Consider the following 16,879-nt stretch of genomic DNA (forward strand, 5'->3'; position numbering starts at 1 on the left):
TTGGCTATCAGTTTCTGCTCAGCGACTCTGCGCTGTCGTGTGTCGCGAAGGCCGCCTTGGAGAACGCTTACCCGAATATCAGAGGCCGAATGCCCGTGACCGCTGAAGTGCTCCCCAACAGGAAGAGAACAGTCTTGCCTGGTGATTGTCGAGCGGTGTTCATTCATCCGTTGTCGCAGCGTCTGCATAGTTTCCCCAATGTACCATGCCTCGGGACATCCTTTCTTGCAGCGTATCAGGTAGACAACGTTGGCCGAGTTGCAAGAGTATGTACCGTGTACCTGGTGGATGGTGTTCTAACAACACCAGGTTAAAGTCCAACAGGTTTATTTGGCGCTAGACTCATTAATCAACAGTTCCAACGCGCCACAGCGAAAAACCGCACCGACCTCCTCAGAAGACAAACACGGGACACAGTGGACAGAGTACCCTTCGTTGTCCAGTACTTCCCCGGAGCGGAGATGCTACGGCATCTCCTCCGGAGCCTTCAACATGTCATTGATGAAGACGAACATCTCGCCAAGGCCATCCCCACACCCCCACTTCTTGCCTTCAAACAACCGCACAACCTCAAACAGACCATTGTCCGCAGCAAACTACCCAGCCTTCAGGAGAACAGTGACCAAGACACCACACAACCCTGCCACAGCAACCTCTGCAAGACGTGCCGGATCATCGACACAGATGCCATCATCTCACGTGAGAACACCATCCACCAGGTACACGGTACATACTCTTGCAACTTGGCCAACGTTGTCTACCTGATACGCTGCAAGAAAGGATGTCCCGAGGCATGGTACATTGGGGAAACTATGCGACGCTGCGACAACGGATGAATGAACACCGCTCGACAATCACCAGGCAAGACTGTTCTCTTCCTGTTGGGGAGCTCTTCAGCGGTCACGGGCATTCGGCCTCTGATATTCGGGTAAGCGTTCTCCAAGGCGGCCTTCGCGACACACGACAGCGCAGAGTCGCTGAGCAGAAACTGATAGCCAAGTTCCGCACACACAAGGACGGCCTCAACCGGGATATTGGGTTTATGTCACACTATTTGTAACTCCCACAGTTGCGTGGACCTGCAGAGTTTCACTGGCTGTCTTGTCTGGAGACAATACACATCTTTTTAGCCTGTCTTGATGCTCTCTCCACTCCCATTGTTTTGTTTCTTAAAGACTGGATTAGTTGTAAGTATTCGCATTCCAACCATTATTCATGCAAATTGAGTCTGTGTCTTTATAAGTTCTGTTTGTGAACAGAATTCCCACTCACCTGAAGAAGGGGCTCAGAGTCTCGAAAGCTTGTGTGGCTTTTGCTACCAAATAAACCTGTTGGACTTTAACCTGGTGTTGTTAAACTTCTTGCAGTATATCAAATCAGACACTAAGTGGCAGTAGAAAGCTATTGAGATCATCAATGGTATGAAAAATAGAAAGGGGACAGATAAATGATAAACCGATCAAACTTAGAGAGAGTAAATCCCCTGGTCCGGATAGATTGCACCCATGTTTATTTACAGAAGCTAGGGAAGAGGCATTTTTACATCTTTAGAAAAAAAATACTTGAAAAGAGAATAGAGCTAAAATGATTGCTGTAATTAAAACAAGTCCAGGGAATGATAGACCAATTAGCTTAAAAGGTAACAGAATCTTTGTTAAAAGTGGAATAGAGAAATTTCTAGAAGCTGTAAATATAATAACAGATTTGTTATTTGGCCAACGTTATAGGTTCGGATTTTGCAGTTGACAGTGAAGCCCCCAGGGGTACTTCCCAGACTTTGGGAAAGATCCAGTGGTGTGGTTTTCCCCTTCCTGACAGCAGTGTGAATCAAGTCAGAGAGCTGTTGTGTGCAGCAGCGGTGATATTAGTAAGCAGGGTAAGCAGCGAAGGATTAAAATGTCATTGTGAGATCCGGAATTTCACTGCCACACCTGCCCCGGAACCGGGGTGGGCGCCGCTCGCAGAACGGAATTCTCCGTTGGCCTCGGGCGGGATTTTACGAGGCTCACCTGAGCGAGGTTGTGAACTGAAACCAGCCAGTCACAAACAAAAACAGAAAATACTAGAAAATGTCAGCCGGTCTGACAGCATCTGTGGGGAGAGAATAGAGCCAACGTTTCGAGACTAGATGACCCTTCTATTATTTTATTACCCAACAGGTAGCAGCAGAAAGAGCTCTGTTCAGGTAAACTGCACAATGGAGACATCAGAACTCTTGTATCAGTGCCTATAAGACTAATTAATCTTCACTTCTTCCAGCAGGGAAGTCATCATTTCTGGGAAGCCGGATGGCCCTGCACCAGTTTCAGCTGGCTATCCTCTGGAGGAATACGTCACTGGACTTGGGAGTTGGGAACTCCAATCTGGACAGGGCTCAGGAGTTTCACACACACGTGGGCCTGGAGCATGTGGCATGTACACAAGCTGGCATTAGAAGGCCTTTTGCCTGAGGACCATGGCGCTAAAGAAAATGGCATGAAAACAGGATCATGTGATCGGGAGCGGAGTCACGTATCATAGAAATCATAGAAACCCTACAGTGCAGAAAGAGGCCATTTGGCCCATCGAGTCTGCACCGACCACAGTCCCACCCAGGCCCTACCCCCATACCCCTACATATTAACCCGCTAATCCCGCGAACCTACACATCTCAGTACATTAAGGGGCAATTTTAGCATGGCCAATCAATCTAACCCGCACATCTTTGGACTGTGGGAGGAAACCGGAGCATCCGGAGGAAACCCACGCAGACACGAGGAGAATGTGCAAACTCCACACAGACATTGACCCAAGCCGGGAATCGAACCCGGTCCCTGGAGCTGTGAAGCAGCAGTGCTAACCACTGTGCTTAATCACTTGCACGTAATCAAGAAGAGTCCCAGACAGAGGAGACTGGGAAAGGGAGAGGTCCAAACTTTAAGAAGACAGAGAGGCAGAGAAAGAAGCTTCAAGCAGAAACAGTTCGCTGACTGTAAGTGGACAGGGCTCAGGAGGAGCCCTGGCAATCCAAGAGGCAGCAGGAGGTTGTAACTCTGTGCTGCGGGAACTTGCTACTCAGTGTGGCAAGGAGCTGAAGTTGTGCTTGTGAGATAGTGCCTGAGCGTGTTCTCGGGAATCCAGGGGAATGGAATCTTGGGAGACAAGATGAGCCGTCAATGACACCATCCAAGTTGGAGCGACCTTTGGAGAAAATTCTGTTATGGACAGGAGAGGGATTAAATTAAACAGCCTCAATTTATCTTCTCCCTACCCATCCGTGAACGGAAGGTGTTTTGATTTTTGATTTCCCCTTTATAAATGGTGACATATTTTCCACAATCCTTCAGTTTAGAGTGTTCTAAACCTCTTTTAATAATCCCACACCAAACTTGAAATAAGGTAATGTAAGACAGTTGGTTTATTTTACACACACGCTAAACACAGGAAGGGATTTTGCAACATCCAGCCTTTTTGTACTCATACAATAAAAGAGGGATGAGGCAAAGGAAGGGGCCCAGGGCCAGACCACAATAAGAAATAAAAGTTATAGTTTTGTGCGAGTCGAAATTCAAAGTCCAATGATGTATTCCTCCAGAAGTTAGCCGGCTGAAACTGGTGCAGGGTGATCTGTCTTCCCAGAAGCGATGACTTCCCTGATGGGAGAAGACAGGTAGAGATGAATTGGTTTTATCGGCACTGATACAGGTGTTCTCATGACCCCAGTAGTGCACAGTTTAGACGAGGATCAAGAAACTTAGCTGGACAAAGCTCTTTCTGCTGCTACCTCCTGGGTAGTAAAATGATAGACTGGCTGGGTTCAGTTCCACATGGCAGGCAATGTTACAAGTTTTAACACTTTGGGGAGGTCATGTGATATACTTCACACTTGTTCTCCTGGGTTTTGGACGAAAGGATATATTTTTCCAGTTCTGGAATCTTGAGATGTTTAATAGAGAAGTCAGAGTCCCTTTTGTCCTTTCAGATATACTGGGTGGGATGTTACTGCCTCGCTCGACCCGAGACCGGAAAATCCTGCCAGAGGTCAACAGACCTTCCCATGGTCTGTCCCTTGCCCCCTCCGATTCGCGTGGCGGGTGGGGTGGTAGAATTTCGGCGATAGTCTCTTTTGGACGTAGCTTTGCCTTCGAAATGCAAAGGGTGTTAGTGCTTTGCATTGGAATTTGATTTTCTGCAGTCACAGGAGTCATTAGCGCCTCTTTAAAGATAACAAGGTCCCTGCTTGTTTTCGAAAGGCTAGAAATTTCTCTGGTGTCCTCTGGTGAGTCATGGCTAGTCAGACTGTCAGGGTAAAGCCTTTGACAATTTTTAAAATAAAATAATTTTATAAAGTAACCAGGTCGACATGGATACATATATTTTCCTTCCTGTCTTCTGGATGAGACAATTCCAAGGCAAGATCTTCAAAGGTGAAGACTGAAACCCCCTCGTGAGAGAGACAAGATTGATTGACTCATCGGGTGGAATTCTCCCATCTGGGATTACGTCCCGGGGTGGGGATGAGGACGATGTGAGTTTCCTGCTGCTGAGGCCAACAGGAAAGTATGCCGTACCTTCCGGACCTGACCTCTTTAATTATGCATGGTTTTGTGCTGCATTCCATGGTGGGGTGGGCTTGATGGTGCATATCCCGCCATCACATTTGGGTGCCATATTTAAAAGGCATTCAACATTACTGACCCACCACTGAAGATGGATCTCCTGAAACAGAAGCTGGATCTCCAGGAACACTCTGAGGTTGGAAGATGAACCTCCTCAGTGACACTAAAGATGGAAGATCCACCTGAAAGATACTCCCCACACCCACTGCTGTGGTGTTCCGGGGTCCAGTGTTGCTGGCGGTCTTAATCCCGAACTCCGGAAGCAGTCCCTGGCATTCTTCAGTAAGTCCCGACTTCTGCATGCCATGTTGTTCTAGTCATGCTCCAGACTGGTGTGTTTTCCAATTGGCGCCACAGAGAATCAGACATGGGATGCAGATTCCCATTGCAGAATGCAAATCAGTTTCAGGTCAGCCTCCAACAGGATTCCTGATCCACCATGGTGGCACCAGCAGAAGATCCCGCAGAAAAATCACACTGGCGTGAAACTGATTTTTGGACTCCTGCTGAATTCTCCCCTCCACCTTTCGCTGGACCCGCAGGTGGGGCCCTGGAGAATTCCACCCACAGTGTTTACTGACATCTGGATGAATGGCTGGGAAATCTGTGGGATCTGTCTTGGTCGCATCTGTCATTTATTGTGCAGTGTGGTATGTTCAACGACAGTTTGCCTGTTAATTCACATTTTCATATGAACCATGAATGTTAAGAGTATTAAGATAGATATGGTAAATTGTTTTATCTTTTTGAACTTGTATAAGAAAGTTTAATTTTGTTTGTTCAAAATCCATGATGTGTTGTGGCTTTCTTCACTACGTAAGTATGTTGAATATCAAAATAAAAGCAAAATATTGTAGATCTAAAATAAAAAGAGCAAATGCTGGGAAATCTCAGCTGGACTGGCAGCATGTGTGGACAGAGAAATACAGTTAACATTTTGAATCCAATATGACTCCTTCTTCCAGCACTTCTTGTTTTTATTTCTTGGGTATCAAACTTTGTCTACTTTACATAAATGGTTACTGGTTCCAAACCGGATTATACCAAGATAAAGGTAAAATACTGCGGATGCCGGAATCTGAAACAAAAACAGAACAAATGTTGGAAAATCTCAGCAGGTCTGACAGCATCTGTGGAGGCAACTGAAGGCACAGTCACCAATGATGGACAAATTAGAACTAGGGAAGTACAAGAGGTTAAAATTGGATCAGTGCAGTTGTATTGGCGGGATGTCGGCTTGGAGAACATTACAGAGATAGGGAGGGGGTGAGGCAATGGAGGGATTTGAAAATAAGGATAAGAATTTTAAAGTTAAGACAGTGATTGACCAGGAGCTATTGTAGGTCAGTGAGCACCGGGGTGACAAGAGAACAGAATTTACTACAGGTTAAGCTACAGGGCGGCAGTGTTTTGGATAACCTCAAGTTTTTGGAAGTGCAATGTGGGGGACAAGCCAGGAGTGCATTGGAATAGTTGAGACATCAGATGAGCTGAGATGGGTAAAGTCAGGCAACATTACGGAAGAGGAAATAGTTGGTCTTAATGGTGGCGTGGATATGAGATCGCAAACTCATCTCAGGGTCAAATGTGGTACCAACGTTGCAAATAGACTGACCTTAATCCCAGGCCGTTGCAAGGCAGAGGGATGGAGTCAATAAGAACTGAAAACAATGGCTTCTGTCTTCTCAGTATTTAACTGGAAGAAATTTCTGTTTATGCAGCACTGGATGTCGGATAATCAGTTTGATAATTTAGCAACAGTGGAGGAGTCAGGAAGAGTGAGGGTGAGGTAGGAGTGGATGTTGTCAGCCGAAACTAATGCTGTGCTTTTAAATGATGTTACCCAGCGCCAGCATGTAGACGAGAAATAGGAGAGGACCAAGGATAGATCCTTGAGGAATGCCGGAGGGAAGGGCAGGAGCAAAAAGAGAAGACATTGCAAGTGATTCTCTGTCTACAATAGGTAAGAATAGAATGAGCTGAACAATAGTGGAGAGGCGTTGGAAGAAGATGGTACAGTCAACCATGTCAACGGTTGCAGATGTGTTGAGAAAGGTGAGAAGGGAAAGTTTACCATTGTCACAGCCACCTTGGCCAGGGGTGGAAAACTTCCGAGCTTCTAAAGTTTCTGAAGATCAGACGGCAGGACAAAATACCCAGCACTGAGGTGCTCACCCGAGCTGGCATGTCAAGCAGCCACATCATATTGAGACAGTCACAACTGAGTCAAGTAGCCAGAAAGTCTGACACTCGCTTTCTAAAGCAGATCCTCAATAGAGAGCTTGAGTCGGGGGTGCACTCTCATGCAATCGAAAGAAGTGCTACAAAGACACTCTAAAATCTTCACTTAGTTTAATATCATCTCGGAGTCCTGGCAAGATCACTGCACCTGGCACAACCAAATATAACACAATGTGGCCTCCTTCAAAAGCAAATTCATTTCAGAGGCAGAGAGAAAGCACAAGGAGAGGAAATCCTGAGCCAGTAACTTGTGCAAAACTCAATCGTCTGTGGCTTCCTGTCTTGTTTGCAGCAGAAGCTTCTGGGCACAGATTGGCCTAAACAGTCAGTTACATACCCACCAAACATTCCAGATGATGGACAGTGTTATCTCAACTTCAAAGGGGTAAAAAGCTTATTGGCAAGATTCAAACCTGGGGCGGGATTTTTCTGCCCCGCTGCACTGGTTGAGTAGCGTAGAGGGGTGGGAAATGTGAGTGAGAGGCAAAAGATTAGGTTCATGCCCGATCTCTTGCCTCTCGCGATATTGACTGCCCTGTTCTGCCAGCAAAATTAGCCACGGCCCTTCGATTTCAATATAAATGGCATGTCATTAACAAGCCCGGGACGTAATTGTCTGGGCTCACTTACCTTTCCTACCTCCCTGGTGAAGGATCACAGATGGTCCCCACCAATTGGGACCAGATGTGATGGCCTCATTGGTGGGAACAGAGGCCACTGAAGCACCTTGGCTGGTCAGGGGCAAGAGCAAACAGTGCCCATGGGGCAGTGCCAGCCTGGCATCCTGGCACTGCCCACTGGACACTGGGTAGTGTCAAGGGCCTGAATGGGCAAGGTCTGAAGGGGTGGGGTCTGGCAGGGGCTGAGGTCCGTCAGAGGTGAGGGAAGGGGGAAACTCTGTATTGGGGGGTGGGGGCGGAAATCAGGTGTTGGGGCCGGCAACTGGGGCTGTGTTTATGGGAGTGGCAATCAGGGGAGTGGGGGGGAGGGGGGCGATGTCCTGGGGCAGGGGGGAGGTGGAGAGTGACAGATCTCCCAGTATACTGGGAGATCAGTACACCTGCCATTGTGCTCCTAGCAGTCTACAGCTGGCTTCCTGTCATATGAATCGGCTCCATCCACCCATCCACCCTACTGGCAGGAATCACATTATGGCCTCTGTATTGCACAGAGTGCCATAAATTACCACCAATTACCTCGCTGGAAAAACAAGGTGAGAATACCTCCCATCTTTGCGCTCATTTGACACTTGGAATTTTTTAGAGAAAGTTCCACCCGTGGTGTTCCGAGAAAGACCAGCATGGTTTGATTTGATTTGATTTATTATTGTCACATGCATTAGTATATAATGAAAAGTATTGTTTCTTTTGCGCAGTACAGACAAAGCATACTATTTATAGGGAAGGAAAAAGTGCAGAATGGATTTTAGTGGTGAAAATACGTTTTGCAGGCTTGGGAGAGAAAAGGGAGGGTTGAGATGGGACAGTAGTTAGCAAGGACAGTGGAGTCAAGGCCCAGCATTTTGAGGGGGGTGATGATGGATTTAAAAGAGAGAGAGAGACAACACCTAAAGAGATGGAACCATTTACTGTGTCAGTTAACTTGAGGGCTACAAAAGGGAAATTGGGTTGATCAGTTTATTGGAAATAGGTTCAGGGAGCAGGAAATGGGTCCTGTGGAGAAGATGAGCGCATAGAAGACATGGGGGGGAGAAACTAGAAAAATGTGGGTTCAGGATTTCGGCAAAGGGGGAGCTTTAGGGGGTGTTTGGCCTGGTGGGCTAGTGAAGGGAGAGCAAGGCAGAAATGGTCTCGATCACAGTGACAAAGTCCATGAGTCCCTCACATTTATTGTTGAAGGTGAGGATAGAGGGGACAGGGGATAAGGGTTTAAGAAGATGGTTTTCAGGAGAGAAGAGAAGGCAGGGGTTCTCTTTGCAGTCAAGGATGACCCTGGAATAATGAGCAGTTTTAGCAGACAAAAGCAGGAGCTAACAGTATTTTAAATGGTTCAACCGGATCTGTCAGAGAGGCTAAACAAATCTACATCCTTTGGACATAAGTGAGCAGAGGTGAAGGCTGTATCGGGGAAATAGTCAGGGTGAGAAAGAGAGAGAGAGAGAGAGAGCAATAACTTTTTGGGGCCTAAGGCATCAAAGGTGGGGCTGAGGAGCAGTTGAGCCAGTCAGTGGCTGCAGAAATGTTGTGTTGATCAAATGGTCAAAGATTAGACAGCTGGGATTTTGAAAATGCAGTTTAAGTGAATTGGGGGATAGTTTTTTTCCTCCAGGGTTTATACAGGAGATAAGGTAAAGTTAAAGTTTATTTACTAGTGTCATGAGTAGGCTTACATTAACACTGCAATGAAGTTACTGTGAAAATCCCCTAGTCGCCACATTTCGGCGCCTGTTCGGATACACTGAGGGAGAATTTAGCATGGCCAATGCACCTAACCAGCACATCTTTCAGACTGTTGGAGGAAACCGGAGCATCCGGAGGAAAGCCACACAGACATGGGGAGAATGTGCAAACTTCACACAGACAGTGACCCAAGCTGGGAATCGAACCTGGGTCCCTGGCACTATGAGGCAGCAGTGCTAATCACTGTGCCACCAGCCGAAGGTGGGGAGTAATACAAGATGATCAGAGACGGCCTCACCTGTCATTGATACGTTGGGACTAGCAAGTTCACCTGAGGTGACAAGGTCAATGTGGCCATGATTATGGATTGGGAGTTTACATGGAAAGAGAAATTTAGGGACAATAAGAAGGCAGCAAACTCAGAAGAGGATGTTGAAGCCATTGAAAGGGTGCAGAGGAGATTTACAAGGATGTTGCCTGGATTGGGGGGCATGCCTTATGAGGATAGGTTGAGGGAGCTTGGTCTCTTCTCTCTGGAGAGACGAAGGATGAGAGGTGACCTGATAGAGGTTTACAAGATGTTGAGAGGTCTGGATAGGGTAGACTCTCAGAGGCTATTTCCAAGGGCTGAAATGGTTGCTACGAGAGGACACAGGTTTACGGTGCTGGGGGGTAGGTACAGAGGAGATGTCAGGGGTAAGTTTTTCACTCAGAGGGTGGTGGGTGAGTGGAATCGGCTGACGTCGGTGGTGGTGGAGGCAAACTCGTTGGGGTCTTTTAAGAGACTTCTGGATGAGTACATGGGATTTAATGGGAGTGAGGGCTATAGATAGGCCTAGAGGTAGGGATATGATCAGCGCAACTTGTGGGCCGAAGGGCCTGTTTGTGCTGTGGCTTTCTATGTTCTATGTTCTATGATGAGTTGAAATTAAGTTTGAAATTTCAGAGGATGAGGAGTCAGTTTAGGGGCATGTGGAGGGTGGTAGAGAACAAGGATTTTGAATGAGGGGGGTGGAGCAGGGTGAAATGCTGAAAGGAAGAGGAAGTGCCAGTGGAGTCAGGCCAAGGTGTGACCTGCTGCATTGCTCCATGACAGACTTGAGGGGTGGGGGGACTTCAAGAAGGGGGAAAGATGTCATCAACCCTCAGTCAGGTTTCCATTGTGATGATATTGATACAATCAGCCATAGTAAGCTCATGGATTGCCAAGAGCCTTGCTCTCAAGGGAGTGCAGTGAAGATTTACCAGGCTGATTCTGGGGATAGCGGGACTAATGTACGAGGAGCGATTGACTAGGTTAGGATTGTTTTTGCCGGAGTTCAGACAAATGAAGGGGATCTTATCGAGACTTATAAAATTCTAACAGGACTAGATAACTTAGATGCAGGGAGGATGTTCCCGATGGTGGGTCACAGTCTGATGATACAGGGTAGACCACTTAGGACAGGGATGAGGAGACATTTCTTCACCCAGAGTGGTGAGCCTGTGGAATTCATTAGCACAGGAAGTAGTTGATGCCAAAACATTGAATGTATTCAAGAGGCGGCGAGATATAACACTTGGGGCAAACGGGATCAAAGGTTATGGGGAGAGAGCAGGATTAGGCTATTGAATTGGACGATCAGTCATGATCGTGATGAATGGCAGTGCAGGCTCGAAGGGCCAAATGGCCTCCTCCTGCTCCTATCTTCTATGTTTCTATGAGCCTTGTTCACAAGCGAATGAACATCCTGAAAGGAGATCCAGAGAGGGATGGTAAGAACTGATAAGCTGACTGAGTCCACAGGGTCAACAGTGAGAGGTGTAAAGTGGACAGGAGGAAGGTTGGTAAGATTAGCCCCCAGCGGGTGTACTAGGTAGGAAGGTTGGAGAAAGAGTGGGCTGGGTAATGAGTAATGAGCTGATCAGAGGGTGCCAAGAAAGAGGGAAGCTGTAGGCTTCTCTCGGAGGGACTAAGTCTTGATGGGCAGCGAGAGAGCAAGAAAATAGATGGTTGGGATAGGGCATTGGGAGGGCAGAGCACCTGAGAGTGGAGACATGAAAGGCAGCATGATAAAAGGAGAGGGTCTAGGAGGGGTAAAGAGAAAAGAAAGTAAAAGAGCAAAAATGGAAATTAATTGATGGGCTCGGGATGGAGAGGGATGGGTGGAAGTTGCCTGGAATAGTTGGGCCAAATGGTCTGTTTCTGTGCCTATTGTACTCAATGCAATTCTCTAATATGTTTAAAAAGTGTGTGTTGTAGCAGCTGAACTGCTTTTCCAATTGGGAGTCATGATGTGGAGATGCCGGCGTTGGACTGGGGTAAACACAGTAAGAAGTCTCACAACACCAGGTTAAAGTCCAACAGGTTTATTTGGACCAAATAAACCTGTTGGACTTTAACCTGGTGTTGTGAGACTTCTTACTTTCCAATTGGGAGCAGTGAACTCAGCACAGATTGGGAATCAAACCTGTGACCTTCAGGCCCTGAACTCAGTACGGCACCAAGCAACAGATTAAAAACCCAGCTACTGAATAGCTGAATTCTCTATTGAAATCAAATGAGTGGAATACAGTTATCTGATTAATACGGTATGTTTTATATACAAGCACACAAATATATACAATAATGACAGAGTACAGAGCTGATGTAACTGTAGTAATCCATTCAGGAATGATTCATAATTGTTTTTTATTCATTGCAAAAGTTGATAGAAATCATCAGACAAGCCTAAGTTCATTTAGCTTGATATCTTTAATACAATAAAGCGCTTCCGACAAACCAATTCTGTTAACAAAGCTCTTTCGATTTGGCTCTCAAAATTACAGGCCTAGACTTGCTGCTCATAATATTGACAGTAATCCAATTAATAGTAGTTGGTTATCATCAGCATTATGATTGGTAAACCATAGTGTCGATACCCGTTAGAACATTCATTAACAGATGACCTGATGATCAAGTGTACTTCCCCCTGTGGTACTGAGCTTTACAGCTTACCGTATCCAAGGTGCAATCCACAGTCTGTCAGCAGTTAGCCCATCACAGCCGGGAGAGCAGCAGGCGGACTCCACAGTTGGTTTCAGTCTCTGAACCACGGCAATGGGAATCAGCCAGCATTCCCATTGCTGGTCACCTGTCTCGACAGGATTGGGGCTGCCCATGTTGCCCTTCCCCCCCCCCGCCCCCACCCCCACAATGTCCAACAAAGCCACAACTCATGGACGAGCCTCACTTGTGCAGGATGAGGTTATGGATGAACAAGGGATGCTGAAACCTGTGGAACTGAACCTGAGCCAGCTCCATCAGGAAAGGAGGAAACTAAGATAAAAACAAATGACTGCGGATGCTAAGGATGCTCTGACAAAGGGTCATCCTGACTCGAAACATTGGCTCTATTCTCTCTCCACAGATGCTGCCACTCCTGCTGAGGCTTTCCAGCATTTTCTGTTTTTGTTTTATTGAAGGAGAGGAAACTGTCCGGTTCAGTTAAACACTGCAGCCTCTAGCCCTTAGGCAAGAGAATGGACCTCATGCAGGAGGTGTCCTCACAACGAGCAGTGACAGTGAGTGGCTGTGATTGACCCAATATGCACAGGTATGTGACTATGAGTATATGGATCTGAGTATACAAGAGATTGTGCACTGTTATCAACTATGTGCAAATGCATTCCTAATGTGTGCACGCTAAAAATGAACTGCAAAGGCTAACATTTGCTTACGGTGCTGACTCACACTGGGTATTGTTCCACACTGCCTGCATCACTTGGCCATATTGCTTCCAGGAACTAGAGTGAATGTTAGCAAATTATTCTACCGTAGTGTTATCGGATGTTGAGCCTGATCCAGTCCCTATCCAGCTTCCACACATGTGCCTTCCTACAAGGGTCAGTTATGGTCGCGAATCCCGACTCATTGGAGCACCCAAAACAATTGGGGCTCCCATTGTGACCCCACTGGGATCAGTTGACCCTACATGGGACAGGCATTGAGCAGCAGCTTCTCTGTGCTGTACAACTCAGTCACACAGAGTGGTGCTACAGTGGAGACTACATGGAATCAACTCTTCAGTCAATTAATCAATCAACCTTTTAACTATCTCCACCCTCACCAACCCTGACTTAAACATTTAAATGACACATCCTTTCTTGTACTAACTCTAATACTGGATACCACCAATTCCCCTTCCCCCCCACAATTGGAGTGTCTGGTCTACGTTATGGGAACTGTAGAATGACTACCCGGAACCATCTTACTTTCAGATATCGTTCTCAACGACCAGCAGTAACAATGCCGTAACATTTTCACACCTAGCTTGAAATGCGGATAAGCAAGCAGTTATCTAGCATGTCACTGGTGAATGCATTGTTGGTTATTACTGGTGAGTTCCTCCATTGATTAATATATAATTCCAGAGAGAGACTATTATAACCAATGATTGGCCACATTCATACACAAATACTGCTGTGCTATTAGGGGATAGGCACTTAACTTTTATGATGTTCCTCTGTCCACTTTTAGTGGAGGCACTATAGAATAAACAGCATAATACTTCCAGTAACATAGATAAATTAAATCACGGTGGTAAGTGTTGGCTATAACTGAGAATAGATGTGGCTGCCGCAGTGTGTTTAAACACTTTGCTGCAGCTCTGGCGTTCGGGATGAAAGGGTCCTTTCACTGCTGGCTGTATGAGGCTTGCTTCAAATGTACTCAATCCAGTTCACAGAGGGCATGGACCGACAACACAAAACTAGCAATCAGAGTAGTGGGACTGTGGGAAATAGAAGTAGGGAGCACTTTTCTGAGATTGCATCTGAGGCACATTGTGAAGGGAACTTTACTGTTGGTCTAACTGTGTTATGACACCGGCAGCACAGTGGCACAGGGGTTAGCTCCAGGGCCCCAGGTTTGATTCCGGCCTTGGGTGACTGCTTGTGTGGAGTTTGCACATTCTCTCATGTCTGCGTGGGTTTCCTCCCACAGTTCTAAGGTTAGATGGATTGGCCATGGTAAATGTGTGGGGTTATGGGGATGGGCCTGGATAAGGTGCTCTTTCGGAGAGTCGGTGCAGACCCAATGGGCTGAATGGCCTCCTTCTGCATTGTGGGGATTCTGTGGTTATTCTTGACTTGGCATTGAGGTCAGAAGCCCACAATACGTGGGAAATAGTCACTTGGCAGTGATTTCTCCAAATTGACCAATCAGTGAGCAGAAGGCAAGCTTGCAGCCAATTAAAGTTGGCGGGTGATTGGGTGGGCTCTCGAAGTTGGGGGCTAACAGGAGGCCCATCTGCCCTGAACACACAGCAGGTTGCCTTTTCAGATGAGTATGAGAGTGCCACAAGACAGAGGCATCCTTTCTCCAACTTTATAAAAAATGTACTGAACAGTTGGATCACCATTGTGAAGGGGGAATCTCCTCAATGGTAGCTGCAGTGTGGCTGCAGTATACCAGGCAGGCAGGAGAGCCTCACAGCTGACCTAGCGCTAGTATCTCGGCCAGCCTCTCCTCCCCTCCAATTGTGCTATCCCACCCTCAGGAAAATGGCCCAGATGAGATGGAACTGGCAAACCAGTACACGGCCTGGCAACACAAATTTCCATGCCCACTCGGGGCCTAAGTCAAGCCCTGGTGACTGGATTGGAACATTCTCCAGCACTAGAATCCTTTGATCAGCAGAAGAATCAATTCTCAAATTTATTATCTATTTAGAACGGAATCATATTTGGATTCTTACTGACATCAGTTCAGTCTCTTTAACCCTGGAGGAATCCCAGAATCCACTGGAATTAACAATACAGGCATTTTGTCTGTGGCATTTGGCACAATGTCTACAAAATGGTAGCAGCTCCTTTGGCAACCTTCTTTCTTTCCCATCCGCAAGGCGACAGCCGTTTGAATGCGAGTTAGTTGCTTGGTACGATCAATCACTTATGCAGGTATGCATCCAACCAGAGCTCCCCGGAATCTTTCAAGGAGCTATAATAGAACACAAATAAACAGTGAACATTCCTGAATATCTCCCTTCACGGGCTGCAAGCTAACTATGACTGCTTGCCAAGAATTCATTATTCTGCTCATTTCAGGTATTAACTTCTTTACGCAGAATGTTCAGATTGTGAAATGCACTACTACATGGAGGGGAAGCTAAGTATGAACAAGAGGAGCAGAGCAGAGGGATGTGTTGATTTGGTGAGATGAAGTAGAATGGGAAGAGGGAGCACAAACACATTGGCTTTTGTGTGTGCTGTAAATTCTGTGAAAGTGCCAAGCAGGGCACAACTTTTGGTGGAGTACTGGTACATCGAGAGCCATCTCGAAGTTTCAACAGCTCGTTACAGAACAGCACTGCCTGCGCTTTGTCAACGGAGTAAGAAGTTTAACAACACCAGGTTAAACAGGACACTAACCTGCACACACTTAGGAACAGACGTAAGCTCATGGCAGGGGGAACTGAGGGAAAACAGGCCTGGGAGAAAAAATGATCCAATTTTTTCCCCTTTCCTGTCATGATGGTGCTATCATTTGCTGGAAAAATGGTTCCGTCAGGCCTGGACATCTCCTGTAATTTAGCCAAGCAATCATTTTTCATGCGATTTGCTCAGATTGTGACGGGCAGCAACCTATTTGAACGCAAATGGCATCAGAGCCAATTCCATACCCTGCCCACCATCCACACAGGTATTTTTTCAGCAAGCATTACTGGCTAGTGATCTGGGGTCCAGGGAGCTGGGATTCTGGCTGATTCAGCACAGTGTACAGCTCCTTTCCTTTAAATGTTTCTGAGGCAGCTCTTGGGTTGTATCAGTGCTTGCATCAGCTCCAATAACACAATTCTCTGGACTATACAACAAGGATAGGTTCTTATCTGACCAGCAATTTCTCTCTCTTTTCTAAAACTCCAATCTCTCTCGGTCTCAAACCATTCCCATTTTTACTATGACCCCCATCCCGCACACTCTTCCTCCTGGTATCAAAGCCAAGGCTCACAGCTTAGCACTGGACCTAAACACAGGTTCAAAGCCCACCACAGCAGCTGGTGGAACTTAAAGTTGGTTAATAAAAAATCTGAAATTGAAAGCCAGTCTCAGAAATAGCGATCATGAAGCTGGTGCTGATTGAATTGTCCCTTTAGGGAAGGAAATCTGCCGTCCTTACCTACATATGACTTTGGATCCACATTCCTGACTCTTAACCGCCCTCATAAATGGCCTAGTAAGCCACTTAAACCAAGGACAATTAGGGAATCAGCAACAAGTGCTGGCCTTGCCAGCGGTGACCACATCTCATGAAAGAATACATTTTAAAAATACCCTCAGTCTTCACCATTCAAAGGTCTCAGGATTAATCTCCATCAGTCCTTCTTCTCCAACATGTAACTGGGTGCTAATGCAATCTGAGCATCACATAATCCATGTCCAATTTAGCTCATCCTCACCTCTGCTCTTTTCAGCTCTGGTTATGTGGACCTGGCCATTCACCTGGCTTTCTCAATAGAAACACAGTGACAGCGATTGAGTGTTTAATCTGACTAGCAGGGTTAATGAGGCGAGTGATCCTTCAGAATGCCTGATCACTTCATGTCTCCAAAAAGAAGAACAAGAGTTTTCCCGATTAAGAAGGGAGATGGGAGAAGTTTTAAAAGATTGGAGATGGAAGGAAAGCCTGAAAGTGAGGAGAGGGTTCCACAGTCCTGCGAT

The 16,879-nt window shown here is 46.5% G+C and overlaps 1 protein-coding gene across 1 annotated transcript in view; it reads right to left on the reverse strand.

Moving 5' to 3' along the window:
* Positions 1-11,914: 11,914 nt before the first annotated feature.
* LOC144498834 (acyl-CoA (8-3)-desaturase-like) overlaps positions 11,915-16,879 on the reverse strand; it is a 51,290-nt gene continuing 46,325 nt past the window's right edge. Inside the window, exon 12 of the mRNA XM_078220581.1 lies at positions 11,915-15,158. Coding sequence (XP_078076707.1) covers positions 15,107-15,158 — 52 coding nt within the window. The 3' untranslated portion in view covers positions 11,915-15,106. The remainder of the gene's footprint in view (positions 15,159-16,879) is intronic.

This window comes from Mustelus asterias, chromosome 9 (genome assembly GCF_964213995.1).
Source record: "Mustelus asterias chromosome 9, sMusAst1.hap1.1, whole genome shotgun sequence".
In the NCBI taxonomy this organism is placed as follows: domain Eukaryota; kingdom Metazoa; phylum Chordata; class Chondrichthyes; order Carcharhiniformes; family Triakidae; genus Mustelus; species Mustelus asterias.